General features: G+C 38.8%; 2 protein-coding genes across 4 annotated transcripts; one reads left to right on the top strand and one right to left on the bottom strand.

Moving 5' to 3' along the window:
* Nucleotides 1-268: 268 nt before the first annotated feature.
* Nucleotides 269-3213, top strand: LOC112181499 (protein DETOXIFICATION 35). The gene is made up of 7 exons (XM_024319851.2): nt 269-641; nt 1218-1843; nt 1930-1986; nt 2075-2313; nt 2384-2502; nt 2584-2670; nt 2771-3213. The coding sequence occupies exons 1-7, from the start codon at nt 372-374 to the stop codon at nt 2840-2842; spliced, it is 1470 nt and encodes a 489-aa protein (XP_024175619.1). The 5' UTR covers nt 269-371; the 3' UTR covers nt 2843-3213.
* Nucleotides 3214-5538: 2325 nt separating this feature from the next.
* Nucleotides 5539-9754, bottom strand: LOC112181472 (glycine-rich RNA-binding protein RZ1A). Of its 3 annotated transcripts, XM_040513001.1 has the most exons (5): nt 9507-9754; nt 8786-8969; nt 7713-7786; nt 6785-6904; nt 5539-6440 (listed from the first exon to the last, which is right to left on the bottom strand). In XM_040513001.1, the coding sequence occupies exons 4-5, from the start codon at nt 6893-6895 to the stop codon at nt 5784-5786; spliced, it is 768 nt and encodes a 255-aa protein (XP_040368935.1). In that variant the 5' UTR covers nt 6896-6904; nt 7713-7786; nt 8786-8969; nt 9507-9754; the 3' UTR covers nt 5539-5783. The 3 variants fall into 3 exon arrangements, with proteins under 3 accessions (XP_040368935.1, XP_024175598.1, XP_024175606.1); XM_024319830.2 differs by lacking the exon at nt 9507-9754 and having other exon boundaries at nt 8786-9285; XM_024319838.2 differs by lacking the exons at nt 7713-7786; nt 8786-8969; nt 9507-9754 and having other exon boundaries at nt 6599-6901.
* Nucleotides 9755-16004: the final 6250 nt, after the last annotated feature.

Raw genomic sequence — 16004 nt, 5'->3', positions numbered from 1 at the left:
GCATCATTTGCCAATTTCACTTTTATTTTGAAGAAAAAAAGTTCACTATGTTTTTTTTTTAAAGAAGGAAGTCCACTGTGTTATTTAATTAGCTACAGTTAAGAACTTAAGATTATTGGATGAGATTCAGATATTTTCGGCTACTTTTGATTATCCAACCCGCACAAGACACATGTGTCATAATAACAACGTCATCTACTACATTCCAACGTGGGGTTTGTGGGCTCCAAATCATATATGTTGAAACAAGATACAAACAGAAAGAGTCCCTCACTTTACCACTACCTTCTTTGGAGGGAGCAGCTAGCACTATTTCTCGGCACTCATTTCTGATCCACCTAGCTTTGCTTTCTTTTCAATCAAAAATTCAAATGGAAACACAAACAGTTCCCTTGCTGAGCATCAAGGCCGAGCCAGAGCTCGACTATGCTCAGGTGAAGAGCTTCAGGGAGGGCCTGTCAGTTGGTGGGAAGGAGACAGTGAAGCTGTGGAAAGTTGCAGCTCCGGTGGCTTTTACGACTCTTTTTCAGTACCTGATTCAGTCCGTCACTACTATCTTTGTCGGACATCTCGGAGACCTTCAGCTCTCCGCCGTTTCCCTCTGTCATAATGTCATCAACGCCATCGCCTTCGGCTTCCTGGTTTGTTTGAACCTTGAATCTCTCTACTTTATCAATTGTTGACTTCCATTTGTTTGTATGCATAGTGTTTTTATGTGACATATCGAGTATTTCTCTGTCGTGTAAGGTTGATATCCACAGGTTTGGACCTAAAACAAAAGTCCAAATATGACACGTACACCTTCAACTCTTTAGGTGTATATTCTAGAGTAAACTATGTTAATTACATTTTACTCGCAAGAATATGGTAGTTAATTATATTGTTATTACTTGACGTACTATCGATTTGATGCAACTTCTCTTTCCAAAAAGCATATCCTAAAGTTCATATGCATACTATGTGATCAAGGGTCCAAGGCTCACAGAGGGTAATTGTAATTTTCTCTATTTTTTTGAAATTTTTTATCTTGAGAAAAAAAATTTGAACTAGAGAGATCGTCCTAAGAAATACCTTTGGACTAACTTTCTTGGACTTATACGTTTATGGTGTCTTTCTTCATTTATTAGATAGATCCTCTGTCTTTCTCAAAAATGGTGCTAATAATAAGGACACCTAGTTAAAAATTCATACGACTTGTACATTAATTATGAATGCAGCAAGGTATGGCAATTGCACTTGGAACTCTTTGTGGTCAAGCATATGGAGCAGGCCAAGTAGACTCACTTGGTATCTATATGCAGCGCTCCTGCATTATCCTAGCCATCACTTGTTTCCTCCTTTCATCACTTTACATTTTCGCCACTCCATTCCTAAAGATTTTAGGCCAAGAAGACAATATAGCCGAGTTTGCTGGAAAATATAGTCTGTTGATAATCCCTCAGATGTTCTCCTTTTCCATCAATTTGCCCACCCAAAAGTTCCTACAGGCTCAGAGCAAGGTGGGGATCATCACATGGATCTCCTTTGCGGCTCTAGTCACACACACAGGATTTCTGTATCTCTTCATTAGCGTACTCGACTGGGGGCTTAATGGTGCAGCTGTAGCTTATAATATCACATATTGGGAAGTTGCAATTTGTCAGTTTGTGTATGCTGTATTTTTGTGCAAGGAAGGTTGGACTGGATTTTCATGGTTGGCATTTAAAGACATGTGGGCTTTTGCTAGGCTGTCCCTTGCCTCATGTATGATGTTTTGCCTGGAGATGTGGTACACTATGAGTCTGAACATTCTTGCCGGTCAACTTGAAAATGCAGTGATTGCTCTTGGTTCCTTTTCTATATGGTAAGAGCATCACAATTTTCCTGTCTTCTTATGCATTGTGTACTTGTGATGATGAGTCTAAAATGCTTTTGGTTTTTCATTGTTAGCTTGAACTTTCAGAGTTGGGAAATCATGTTTTTGGCAGGAATAAATGCTGCTATAAGGTAAATGCTGCCTATGTTTCTGTACTGTTTCCATTTTTTTTGGTGTTGTTAGCTAACAAATATAATCATGTCTTTGTTAATAATCTAGCATTCGAGTCTCGAATGAACTAGGGATGGGGCATCCCAGAGCTGCCAAATATTCCATCTGCGTTGCAGTCTTACAATCTCTCGTCGTTGGCATATTGTCTATGACTTTTATCTTCATAAGTAGAGACTATATTGCCAGTGTTTTCACCGACAGCAAAGTTATGCAGCAAGCTGTTGCTCGTTTAGCTTACTTTCTTGGTGTAACCATGCTTCTTAGTAGTGTTGCACAAGTTTTAACAGGTAAGTTTTAGTGCGACTTCTTCTAGATCATGTTATGTATCGAGCTTCAAAGTACCCATTTCATTTGCAGGTGTTGCTGTTGGAGGTGGATGGCAAGTGATGGTAGCTTATATAAATTTGGCTGCTTATTATCTATTTGGGCTCCCACTTGCAATCTTTCTTGGATTTAAAGCAAATTTGGGTCCAATGGTAACATTTCTCTATTTTCCCCTACAAATAATGTTACATATATACAAACCTTTCTGCTTAATTGTGGATTTTACGACATAGGGACTTTATGGTGGCATAATATGCGGAAGTGCTCTTCAGATCTTATTCCTATTGATTATGACTTCCAGAATCAACTGGGACAATGAGGTAAGTAAATTAAGCAAGTAGATAGTAGAACTCATTTACAAACTTAATCATTTCCTTTGTATTGTTGTACAACTCTTGATTGAATTTCTATATGTTTCAGGTGAAGCAAACGACCAAGCGCATAAAGAAATGGGGGAGCAAGGAAATAAGAACTGAGAAGATAGGTTGCTGATAGTTGTATATAAAATAAAGCTTCCTCCAAGAACATAAACATGAAATTAAAGCTCACGTTGTTGCTGCATAGATTTAAGGTGAAAGGCACTCAGGTTTAAGTTTCCTAAGTTTAATTCTTGAATAGTTGAGGCTCATCTTTCAACATGCTCCTCCCACACTCATCTGTGTTCGAATATCAAGGGGCAAGCTGAGCAGCTGATAACATGGCAGCCAGTTTAAGTAGATTAATTAAGGTTTAATCAAGCTATTTAGTGGTTAATGTGTTAGTTAATTAGAATGGCAGGAAATGGAATAATGTACATTGTATTAGTAAAATAAAGTAACAAATATATTTATTGCATCGCAAGAAAAAAAAAATGTTCTGGTAAATTTCTAAACTTCCATTTGAATTGAATGAGATAATTATGGCACTCTAGCTGAAGATGTACGTAGACACTAGACATGTACGTTTATATACAGACCTTACCTTATGGGACCTGTTAATCTGTTAATGTGAGACCTCAGTTTGTAACATTAAATGCAGCTAGCTCAAGTCATCACCCTTGTAATGGTACTACAAATTTCAGTACAGAAATCACATAACTAAAAAGTGTTGCGTGGAGCTAGCAATTAATGGCTTCTGATTTGTGAACATCCCTGGTCATCAAATCCAACCCATCTGAGCCTTAGGACTATGCGCACCGGCGAGTAGCTTCGATGAGGCGATGTTTTAAAAGAGTTGCAGCTCCAGTTGCAATAGCAATGTTATTTCAGTACTTTTCACAATGTCATTGGGAACGCATCTCCTATGGTGTCCAGATTTGCATCTCGATCTATCAATATACATGCTTCCCAAAATCATACACCGACACACTTAAATTTATTTTACGAACTAGTTACCAAGAGACCATTCCTTACCACATTTCTCTATCCTATGTTTCGGATTCAATTCACTCAACCACATTGTGAAAATTTCGTACCCCCATTACTTTGATCGTCGTGTTCCATTGACATGACATACCTGGCCTTATGCAAACCAATAAATACTTGAATTTGTTAGAAGAAGACGTCAAAATAAAGATACTCTGAATATGGGACCCTTAGTTAATCAGTGATCCAAGTTATTTTTGTAACATAAATCAACTACATTCCAACATTGCTGTTCTAGCTCTACGTACTCTTTCTCAACATTAGTTTCTGGTCTATATAGCTAGCTTAACTTGGTTTCTGATAAAAAAATAAAAATAAAAATAAAAAATAAAAAAATCTTAGCTTCCTTGCTATCAAAATTTGAAATGGAAACACAAACAGTTCCCTTGCTGAGCAACAAGACCGAGCCGGAGCGGGACTACGCTCCGGAGAAGAGCTTTGAGGAGGCCATGTCGGTTTGTTGGAAGGAGACGGTGAAGCTGTGGAAAATCGCAGCTCCGGTGGCGTTTACAAGTCTGTTTCAGACTTTCAGTACCTGATCCAGTCCATCACCACCATCTTTGTTGGGCATCTCCGGAGATCTTCATCTCTCGGCTGTTGCCCTCTCTCATAGTGTCATCAACGGCATCGCATTTGGCTTCCTGGTTTGTTTGCATATCTACCATTCTACCTAGCCTGATCACAGAATATCAAAGTTCATAAGCATTGCATGATATCGAGTCAGTACTAGCATTCTTGGATCCGAAAACCCTAGATACTCTGAGCAAGTGAGCGTTGTTTCTGTTACAAACTTCCCGAGCACTGAATCGCATTCTTATGATCACAGACTAGCTTGTCTATCTTGACAGATAATGACAAGATTTGTTTAACATCAACATGACCCATCTAAAACATAAAAAGCATCCATGGAAGAACATTGAATATGGATTTAATTCAACGCAAGGAAACAAAGGGGAATAAAGATGATATTCATGTAAAAGCTCAGTTTAACCTTAAGAGTTATCTTTCACTGGACTAGGCAGAAGAAAATTCCTTCTAAATAAAATGTGTCGATAAGATTCTGCAAAACAAAACTGACTGTGGAGCCATCAACAACAGAACCAAAAACAGGAAGATATCAACTTCTGATCTCAGCAAACAAACCATGAAGGAGAATCTGAAAAACTGAAATCCCAGGTAACACATAACCTACCCCCCAAGTGCAATGTGATATGGAGACCAGAAGGAAAAACAATGGAGCAATTATTAAACTCATCTTGAACTTCTAAACGACAACTAGCACAAGCTTACGCAGAATGTTACTCTTCCACCAGTGTGCTGTGGAGAAAGAGGCTCATGTGCACTTAAATTGCAGATGGCTTGTTCAGGCCGAAAAGACTATCAAGGTTTTAACTTTAAAACAATGCATGCCCAATTAGTAACACAGTAACCCAATCATGAACCCAAAAAGACCACAATTAGCGAAGATTAAAGGTTGAGAATATTAATATAGCAGGAATCATAAATAGGAGATAGCATGCGTGAAAATAGCTTATAAGAGAAACATTACTGCCTGACTCCCATTTAATGATACCAAAAACAACGCAGCCAAAATGAGCATTCTACTTATAGAACCACTTTACTTCCAAGTGAGAAGAACTAAACTCCAAATAGCAGACCCCCCACAATCTATACTCTGAAAGACCGAATGCGAAAGCAAACTTCCAATATTGCAATTTTCCAAGCAAATAGTCAACAGAACGAGCATCAAGCATAGCATTTGAACTCACCAATGCATGAAAGTCACAGAGAACTCACGGAGTATAAGGCCAAATTGAAAAGCATAAAATTTCATCAGATCAAAACATTTGGTCAAGCATTTAGCTACAAAAAAAAGGAGAATATCTATGCAATATTCAAACATTCAAAATACTGGGGTCTAACTAGTAACTAAATTAGTTGATGTCTGAACATATCCAGAAGAAACTTCAATCAGTGCAGACGGTGAAACCCAGTTGACCAGCTCCTTCCATTCAAGCTGCAATACCCCATTAACAAAATTCTGCGAGTACCCAACAAACTGTGGTGAAAAGAACTGTTACGTAAACTTGAGGAAATTTTATGTGACCCCAAAGCATGATTCTATTCAGAACGGTAACCTCCTGTCTCCCGACGCTCATATGGACCAGAGCGGTCACAACTAAAACGATCGCTTCCAGAGCTTGAACAATCACCAGAACCAGAATCCCTGCGGCTACCACAACCACCTCCTCCTCCTCCACTGTACTTATCATCCCTATCACCACACCTGCCGCTGCCACCTCTGGAAACTTCACTACTAGGATACTCCGATCCCTTGCAAAATGTCCTGGCTTGCCACACTTGAAGTAATCTTCTCCACCACTGTACTTATCATCCCTACCACCATACCTGCCGCCACCTCCTCTTGAAACTTCACTACTAGGACATTCCCTTGCAAAATGTCCTGGCTTGCCACACTTGAAGCAACTTCCTCCACCATCAGATCCACGTCCACCTCCATAATCACTACCTGAACCTTGGTGGGGATGAGCTTTTTCAACAGTTATAGTTCGACCATCTAAATCGATCCCATTCATCTCCTCAATTGCCTCTTCCATTGCTTTTTTATCAGCAAAAGTGATAAACCCATATCCACGAGAGCGCCCCGACAACTTATCAACAACAACCTATGTCAAAGCAAGATAGAAGTCAACTGTCAACTGTGATAAAAATATAGAAAAATAAATACTGAATTGAGCAAAGCAACCAAACCAAATCACAGTTATGTTTCCCATACATTATACACAATATCAAAAAACTTCATTCATAGGCATTGTCAATTTACCTTCTGAATCACCAAACCCTCATGAAACACAATGATCATTCAAATTAATTGATTCCACCAAGCAGTATTATTCGCAGAAACCCAAACACCAGATACCATCATCAAGGGACAAAAAGGTTGTCATAAACAAATGCTTGATGAAACTACATATCTGTTTATCGTGTACTTAACAAAACAAATACATACCTTGGCTTCAACAAGCTTCCCATGCTTGTCAAAAGCTTCTTTTAGACTCCTATCAGATGTTGACCAGGCAAGGCCACCAATAAAGCAACGATACTCTGGTTCTTCCGACATTTTTATAAACTGCAATTCAAAATAGTTCCTCAATCGTCTCAATTAATTACAAGGAAAATAAATAGAATCACTATAATATCAAGATCAGAGTTAAAAACAATACGAAACCCAATTCGGGGGGCTTTTGTTCATATGTATAATACAACTCGATACAAACACACATGACACATCCACAAGCATAAAACTTCAACTTATCAAACAAGTATCGGTCTTTTCTTCTTCAAAACCAACTGGAACAAAGCGGTAACAAAAATATATATCGTAAAGAAACAAAGAAAAGATCCTCTGCATCTTTAAGCTTGACATGAAATCAAACTAGGTAATACCTCCCGCGCGATGCCGCGGGGTTTGTTTGCTTGCTACGCTTTATACATTTGTTAAGAGTATAATAGTATATAGTTTATGGTCTATAATGATTTCAAGCACTGATTTCATGTGGAAACACATTGTGTTCTCATAAAAGCTGAAAATTTGATTATAAGCTGAAAACTGAGCAAAATCAAAGCTACAATATTTAGAATCACATCACAACTTAGAATCTTATTTGCTTGCAGAATTGAAATGTAATGCATATGTAAATAGACCTAATCAATTTGGCAATGTGTGTGTGTCTTAGTCTGGAAGATAAGATTTCCAGAGTTCAATTGCAACATTTTCTACCCTCAGCCCTTTCTAACACTTATAAATCAGGAAAGGAGTGCTTATTCAATAACAGTATATTACTAAAATGAATAGTGACATTCAACTATCATGCAGGTTTAGCAATTTCTCTAGACAGTTGATAGAGAAGGATAAGATTTGTGTAGATGAGTTTTACCTGTGGTAGTGGCTTGCATGGAGTGGAAAGCTTCCAGTCATGTGCCGCTTCAAGTAAAATTTTTATTCATGTCTCTGCAAAAGGTAGATACTGTGTTTAATTAAAAAGATTAATGAAAATGAACATAAAAGCCATGTTCTTTCCGCTAGAGATTATTAGAGATGGAAGGCTTGAGTCTTGAGAAGGGCATCAGTAAATTACAAATGCACTTGAAAAAGCATGGGCATCAGTAAATTTGTTTGTTATTGTTTGTTTTAGCAAATAATGTGATTAACTCTGTGAGGCTACCAAATAACAAATTGACTTGATTGAAGAAATCCAAAGCTGAAATTGAAAGTCAACCACACTTTAGATTCACTCCAGAAATAGGTTAAAGAAGTGACTGAACTTTTTGTCTTAGTTTGCTTTATTGTTTATGAGAACCTTCAAATGTTTTCCTACTCACCTCTGACCTCTTCCACTACTTATTGACCACTAAACGTTTCTAAGACTGTTTGAAATATATCTAGTCATTAAAAATGCACCATGAAGGCAACACTTCTGCAACCATCTAAGAGAAACATCAAACGCTATAATCCCTAATCTTTAGTGGCACCTTCTTTGGTATAAGACATAAAAACTTCAGTTTCAACTTCTCAATGCTTCTCCCCCAATTTCAGTATAATTTCTATAAACAAACAATAGTTGTTTATTCGTTTATTATATACTGAAACATTGCTGTAGATAACTGATGATTAAAACTACAGTAGTATAAGAAGCTGTAACAATATTCAGACTGATATGTTAATCTACCAGTAATATAAGAAGCCGAGCATTTTGTTTTTGCTGATTAGATTGAAGTACTATCAATTACCCTCATTATTTTTTTCTAAAGTCTATTAATGATTGACAACAAATCTAGAATCACAAAACATGAAGAATGTAATAAGAAACTGAAGATAGATTGCACAAAATTACAAATAGAAAACAAACAAAAGAAAAAGCTGTCTTTCAAAATCACTGAATATCAAAAAAGAAATTCATTTAAACTTAGAAGGAAAAGCATAAATTAAACAAAAGCGCAATTTAAATACCTGAGCAAGCTCAAAGACATTCTAAGCTAAAGCACTTGTCTTCTACTTCACCCAATGATCAACCTGATGTCGGCGAAGAGAAAAGGGTGATGTTGATGGAGGCTTCCGGAAACGGAAAAGCAGTGGACATGTTGCTTATCCAGCTTCCCGACCAGCAAAACAAAACTGAATAATCCAGCACTTTCTGCAAATCAGTTCAATTAAACACCACAGACCAAAATTCATTCAGAGAAATCAAATACTCAGAAACCCTGTGACTCTTTTTCAAACTATAACGAACTGTTCATAAAGAAACTTATCTAAAGGATGCAACAAAAAAGCAATCACAAAATCGAAATGACAAAAGATGCAGATCAGAAAACAATAGATCAAACCCAATTTCACAGATCAAAAGTGAACAATCAAAAACAAACACACTACAAAAACTTTACTTTTCCTTGTTTGAAACACACTACAATCAAACCCAGAAACAATTTCAATCAGAAAATTTACGATTAAAAAAAAAACACTTTCCACTTGTTTTCTAAGCAAAAGTTTCTGGTCTCTCTCTTCTGCTTCTTTTCCTTCTTCCCCGAACTATTCTCCCTCTCTATTTCTGTGTGCTCAACGAACAACAAAATCCCAAAAGAAAAAGAAATTTCATCAGGTCTAATATGAATTAGAAACACAAACACTATCAAAAAGTTTCTTAACTCTATCAAGCTTTGATCGATAACCAAACCTGATAATCTAGAAGACTGAACGTTATCAAGAAGAACCCAAACTCTATCCAGCTTTGATCGATCAGTAAACCCGATAATCTGGCTCAGTAAATATTACTGTAGATAGACGCCTCTCTCCGTGTAGATAGAGACTTCCAGATTTACACAGGGAATATCGAATCCGAATCGTAGATGCCAACAAACAGTATCACCTCCTGAGCAGCAGACCAGGTGTCGAGAAGAAAGACGCGGGAGTTTTGAGACGGTAGACAGGTGTCGGGCAACAGTGATGAAGCAGAGACAAAATCGTCTTTTTTATCCATGACCGGCTCGGCTGGAGCCGTCACTGTTCACAGGCTTATGAACCAAAACTTTTAGCACCAAAGGCAAGGTAAGTATAGTTTTCTTTAGGCCAAGCAAGCATTTACTGCAGCTACTGTTTGTTTAATTGTTAATCTTACAGTACATAATTGTGATGTGTCAGAAAAGGTGGCATCTGTTATTAGTTTTACTGTCGTGACGTCAATGGAGAACTATCATGATTTTGATATTTTGGTCCCAAATCTTGAGGTTTTGGCTTTGTTTCATATTACTTTGATCATGCTTTATGCTTGAACAATTTGGCTGGATCCTATAAACAACTACTTAGCATTCTAAGCAGTATTTCTTTGATTTTGGAGAAGATGCTTTATTATTTTTGGTAGATGAGACAGCACATTCGTAAGAATTGATTGTGTTTTATGCCAATGCTTGAATTGCCAATATGCAAATGCCTCCTGTAAATGAAACACAACAGCTGAAAAATTGTTGGTCAGGGTGCTTGTCTATGGTGGGCAGGATTTGGTTCAAGACAGTATAACACTACTTCAGTTTTGTTGTTTCTTCTCTTTTTAAAACTTGCTATTGTGCCAGAGTGGTAATATTTTCCAAAGATCTATATCATTCTATGTAGCGTTATTTGTTCTTGATTCGATGACTAAGTTGAAAACTTTGTTTTAGCATATCTCCGTGTTCATTGAATAATGTCTTACTCGTGAAAGAGAGTGATCGATCTACTTCATGAAAGAGAATAATATCTTATATGTTCTGGTAACTGCTGTTTGTACGTACTAAAAAGAACTTACAAGACAGGATGGGGTGTCTTCTCCATCCATCAGAATACCTAGATTTATGTAGAGTGACTACTGGCTAGTCTGTATGATCTTCAATTTTCTTATTTTAGTATAACTTTTTCATCTGCTGTTTTTAGTATGCTAATTGCAGTGTTTCGGCAGTGAGGTTATATTAACTCTAGGCAATTCAAAAACAGTACAGGAATTCCTTTTTGCTGCAAAGGAGAAAAAAAAAGATCATTTCGGGTATTTGTTGCAGAGGGAGCTCCAAGGTTAGTGCAAAGTCCTACCTATTCTTCCAAAATTTTAGATTTCTAATTCATATACTTTGGGTGTTTCCTTGGTAGTCTGCTATTTTCCATATCTTAAGCACATCTTTACTTGTTTCCATATCTTAAACCCTAAACCCAAAAAGAAGTGCTTAAGATATAGAAATAGCAGACTACCAACAGCTTACCTGCCTTCGGCGAATTGTCTGCCTAGACCATTCTAATTTGTTATTAAGTGGTTTCTATTAGGTATCAGGGGCATCTTCTTGCAAAAGAATTGGCTGGAAGAGGTTTACAAACAGCGCTGATTACTGATTCTGCAATTTTTGCTATGATATCTCAAGTGATCATGGTAGGAGGCAGTCTTATATTTTCCATTTGGGAATCTACATCCTATGTTTCCAGCTTGATTGAATTTTGTATTCTTAAGGTTATAGTTGGTGCTCATGCTGTCATGGCCAATGGTGGTGTTATAGCACCTGTTGGGTTGAATATGGTTGCACTTGCAGCCCAAAGGCATGCTGTCCCTTTTGTTGTACTTGCTGGCAGTTACAAGGTTACATAACACAAAACTACTTGTATTTTTATCATTTGAAAAATCCTTCGTTTTGTTTTCATTTTTGGGGTTAAAAACAACTTGGTCTAATAACAATCCACCTATGGGGTAGCAAGTAAAGAGCAGCTTTGAAAGAGTTGAGTAGAAGGAATCATTTAAGTCAAATATCTGGGAATGAAATATCCATCCCATCTAAGAATTGAGTCTCTTTAGCTGTTTGATAATTAAGTCAGATGGTAAATAGATAGCATTACCTCTCAGGTTTCATTCAAGTTTATGTTAGTTGCTAGTGTGTTATTAGCTTTGTTTTTGCATGATTAGACTAATTACAAAGAATGGTAGAATGGGGATCTGGTCTCATGGGATTCTCAAAGAGAGTTGGTCTTAGCCGGATTGAACTGAGGGTAATACTATCTGTTTGTAGCTTATTGTCCTGGATTTCACTCTTAACACTTTCTCAATCCAAATTTTCTGTTTGCCTTACTGTTGTACCTTCTGTATCAACACAACCCTGTAGTCTTGCTGAATGAGTTAAGATCTCCTTCTGAGCTGCTGGATTTTGGAGAATTCTCAGATTGCATGGATTTTTGAATTGGCACTGGTTCACTACTTTTGCATGTTAGTCATTCCTACATTTGATTTTGTGCCACCAAAGCTTGTTAGTCTGTTTATCACTGATAAGTAAGTACTGTATGGATTTAGATTTATTGAAGATAGGTTTCACCTATTGCATTTCTATTCAATCAAAGGAAAAGAATGAAAATGGACATATAACATTATGATTAGATTCTGCCATCATAGCTTATATTTAGCCTCAACTCTAAAACCATCAATTTCAGATCAGTATTTTGAACTTTTTCAGTTTCATATATCCTGATTTCCTAAAGCCAATTCTGATCATGTCCCGATCATGTCCCGATCTGAGTTGAGTTGTTACACTTTGACTAAAGCCAATTCTGATCATGTCCCGATCTTATTATCCTTTTCAAGATTGGCGCTTAAACGAAGTCATTCTTTTAAGTTTCACAGTATGTGGTTGAAGCAACCTAACTTTATGCAGCTGGTTAGAGACTTTTGGAGCACTCTTCACTTCTACGGCTGTCCTCTGTTTATTCTTAGTTCCAAGTTGAGAGCCTTGAAGACCATGCTCAAGGATTGGAACAAAACAGAGTTTGGGAATGTGCATGCTAGGGTGGATGCAGCGAGGTCAACACTTGATCATATTCAGAATGAGCTATCTGCTTTGGGGCCCTCTGAGGATCGTTTTGTCAGGGAGGATGAGGCACTTACAAAGTATCGGTTTGAGCTCTCATTACAGCATCTGCTTTTCCGAGACAAATCCAGGGTTCGTTGGCTTAAAGATGGTGATCGTAACACCTCTTTTCTTCATAATATGGTTAGGATCCAACGGGTAAATAGGTCCATTACTTCTTTGTTAAATGGCCAAGACTACTTGCACGATCAGGAATCCATTTCTAATCATATTGTACAGCACTATACAAGCCTCTTCTCCCGAGATCATAGCATTGTAGACACGGGGTTGGTAGACCGGACCATCCCTCACCTGGTTTCGGCAAGCGAGAATATTTACATCACGTCCATTCCTTCTGACGATGAGATAGCTTTCGCGGTGCAGGCAATGGATGGCAATAGCTCTCCGGGTCCTGATGGTTTCGGAGGGGTCTTCTTCCAAAATTGTTGGTCCATTGTTTCGAGGGATGTGATTCGTGCGGTGCGCAGCTTCTTTGAGTTGAGTTTTATTCCCCCTCATTTTAATTCTAATCTTTTAATTCTATTCCCGAAGAAAATTGAGGCTGAAGGGGTTTCTGACTACAGACCAATAGCATTGGCTAATTTTGTGTTTAAAGTAATCACTAAGATTATGGCAGATCGCTTGGGTCAAGTTGCTTCCAGAATAATCTCTCCCAACCAGAGTGCTTTCATCAAAGGTAGGTCGATTGTCGACCCTATCTCCCTCACCTCTGAATGTATGAATCTTCTCGATCACAGATGTAGTTATGGGAACATTGCTATTAAGTTTGATATTGCAAAGGCATTCGACACCATTGATTGGGGTTTTCTCATAAAGGTCCTACGTGCATTTGGGTTTGATCCGGTCTTTGTGAATTGGGTACAATGTATCCTGGGTTCAGCTCATCTTTCTATTTTGGTTAATGGACAATCATGTGGTTTCTTCACTTGTTCACGGGGTGTGCGTCAAGGAGACCCCTTGTCGCCTATTCTCTTTTGCCTTGCTGAGGAAGTGTTGAGTCGTGGTATTTCAATGTTGGTGGATCAGGGTAAGATTAATTGTATTGCTGCTCCTAGGAACTGCTCTCCCCCCTCGCATGTATTATTTGCGGATGACGTAATGATCTTCTTGCAAGCTAGCTCAAGCGGCCTCCGAGCTCTTTCAGACTTCATGGATGAATATGCGGCAAATTCGGGCCAATTTGTTAATAAAAGCAAATCTCTTCTGTTTTTGGGCAAGTATGCAGCTTCGAGATCGGCTCGCATTCAGGCCACCTTGGAAATACAGTTCGGGACCTTGCCTTTTATCTATCTTGGGGTTCCCATTTTTCAAGGCTGCCCTAAGAGTGAGCACCTGCGTTTCATAGCTGATAAAGTTCGTTGTAAATTGAGTGCATGGAAGGGGAAATTGCTATCTCAGGCTGCTCGTCTTCAACTTATTGACTCCGTCATTCAGGGCCTCCTCATTCACAGCTTCCGGATTTATTCTTGGCCTCGCTCCCTCCTAAAAAAGATACAGAGTTGGATTAGAAACTTTTTCTGGAATGGAGACCCGCTGAAGGGGGGTGCAGCTTTGGTAGCCTGGGATCATGTTTGTATGCCAAAAGAAAGTGGTGGTCTTAATTTGAAGAATCTTTTCATTCTAAATCAAGCTCTATTGCTCAAAAGGGGTTGGGACGTGGTGTCAAGAGCCTCCCCCTTGAGTTGCTTCCTTCATGATAGGTTCCTGCAAGTGGGTTTGAAGCCGTGTACCTATTATAAGAAATCATCAATTTGGCTTGGGTTGAAGCAAGTTTGGCTTACTCTTCTTTCTAAGCTCCGTTGGGTCATTGGGGATGGCAAGACAATTAGACTTTGGAAGGATAATTGGATGGGAGAAATTCTGGGTGAAGCTTTTAATATTGATACTAGCTCTTTGGAGCACTTGGATACTAAAATTAGTGACTTCATAGTCCTGGGCAAGTGGGACTTACCTGATATTTTTGTGCAAGTTTTTCCGGGCATAGCTGCATCCCTCACCTCATATGTGCTTCCAGATAAACCAAGCAGTGATCAAGTAGTTTGGGCAGAATCGTCTTCCGGGTTGCTAACCTCAAAAGATGCTTATAGTTCTCTACTGCAGACTGCTCCCGCTTTGGACTGGGGAACCCTTATATGGCACCCAGCTATTCAGCCTCGCAAAAGTATTTGCTCCTGGAAAATTCTTCATCGAAAGATTCTTACAGATGAGGCTTTACAACGCCGGGGTGTGTCTCTTTGTTCTCGGTGTTCTCTCTGCAGCGGAGGGGTCGAGACTTGGAGGCATTTGTTCTGGGAGTGCGAAGCCGTATTCGAGCTTTGGACTTGGTGTTTTCATATGTTCAACATTAGGCCTCTCCCACAGGTGTCACTATCTGACCTTCTCTCTACTAATTTTATTTCTTCTTTCTCTAGAGCCACAAAGCTGCTTTGGCGTATTACATGTTGCAATTTAATGTGGTGTATTTGGAGTGAAAGAAACAAACGTAGGCATAATGGGGGTTTGTTCTCTTCTGCATGCTTCAAGCACTTCTTTATAGGCTCTCTTAAAGATTCTGCTGGACTTGCTTTTTCTTCTTCCCACCGTCCCTCCTCCTTGCCAATATTCACATACCTGCAATTGTCGCAACTCAGAGCTACTGCCCCTCGCTTCATCAGTGTGCAATGGACTCCACCCCAGCACCCTTGCCTAAAGATTAATATTGATGGCTCCTTTAGGAGTTCTGCCTTGGCTGGGTTTGGTGGAATAGTGCGGAACCATGACGGTATGTTTGTGCTAGCTTTCGCTTCGAAGGTCAGAGTTTTCAGTGCTCTCGATGCGGAGGTTTTAGCTTTTCTTGAAGCGATTCATGTTGCAAAGCAACGAAACTGGATCGACTTATGGGTTGAGTCCGATTCCATGGCAGTGATACGGTTTTTCAAGTCTCCTAATCTTATTCCTTGGAGGCTGCGAACAAGGTGGCTAAATGGGTTAGCACAGACAAGTACTATGCGCTTACAAGTAACTCACACTTTTCGAGAAGGTAATGTTCCCGCCGATGTCTTGGCTAACTATGGTGCATCTACTGCGGGAACTCATATCTGGGACTCTCTCCCTTCATTCCTGGTGCCTTCATTTGGTCGTGACTTCTCTGGTAGAGTGGCTTATAGGTTCAGATGAGCTTTTTGCTGAATGTTTTAGTTGCTTTTGTATTGTTTGTATGGGTCAGGAACTTTCTAGAAGGTTCTATAGCATGGGTTGTATTATGGTTTTTTGTTCTGGGCATGGTTTTGGTTACGACCTCCGGCCTGTATGTAATCTTTTCTTCTCCT

This window comes from Rosa chinensis, chromosome 1, assembly GCF_002994745.2.
Source record: "Rosa chinensis cultivar Old Blush chromosome 1, RchiOBHm-V2, whole genome shotgun sequence".
NCBI lineage: Eukaryota > Viridiplantae > Streptophyta > Magnoliopsida > Rosales > Rosaceae > Rosa > Rosa chinensis.
The sequence above is the reverse complement of the archived record's forward strand: the minus strand, read 5'-3'. Positions and strand labels throughout refer to the sequence as shown.

Excerpts from the sequence above, each read along its gene's own strand:
- LOC112181499 (XM_024319851.2), top strand. The coding sequence starts at position 372 with ATGGAAACACAAACAGTTCCCTTGCTGAGCATCAAGGCCGAGCCAGAG. Across the intron at positions 642-1,217 it reads CCATCGCCTTCGGCTTCCTG|CAAGGTATGGCAATTGCACT; the intron begins GTTTGTTTGAAC and ends TTATGAATGCAG. Across the intron at positions 2,671-2,770 it reads GAATCAACTGGGACAATGAG|GTGAAGCAAACGACCAAGCG; the intron begins GTAAGTAAATTA and ends TATATGTTTCAG.
- LOC112181472 (XM_040513001.1), bottom strand. The coding sequence starts at position 6,895 with ATGTCGGAAGAACCAGAGTATCGTTGCTTTATTGGTGGCCTTGCCTGG. Across the intron at positions 6,441-6,784 it reads GGAAGCTTGTTGAAGCCAAG|GTTGTTGTTGATAAGTTGTC; the intron begins GTATGTATTTGT and ends GCTTTGACATAG.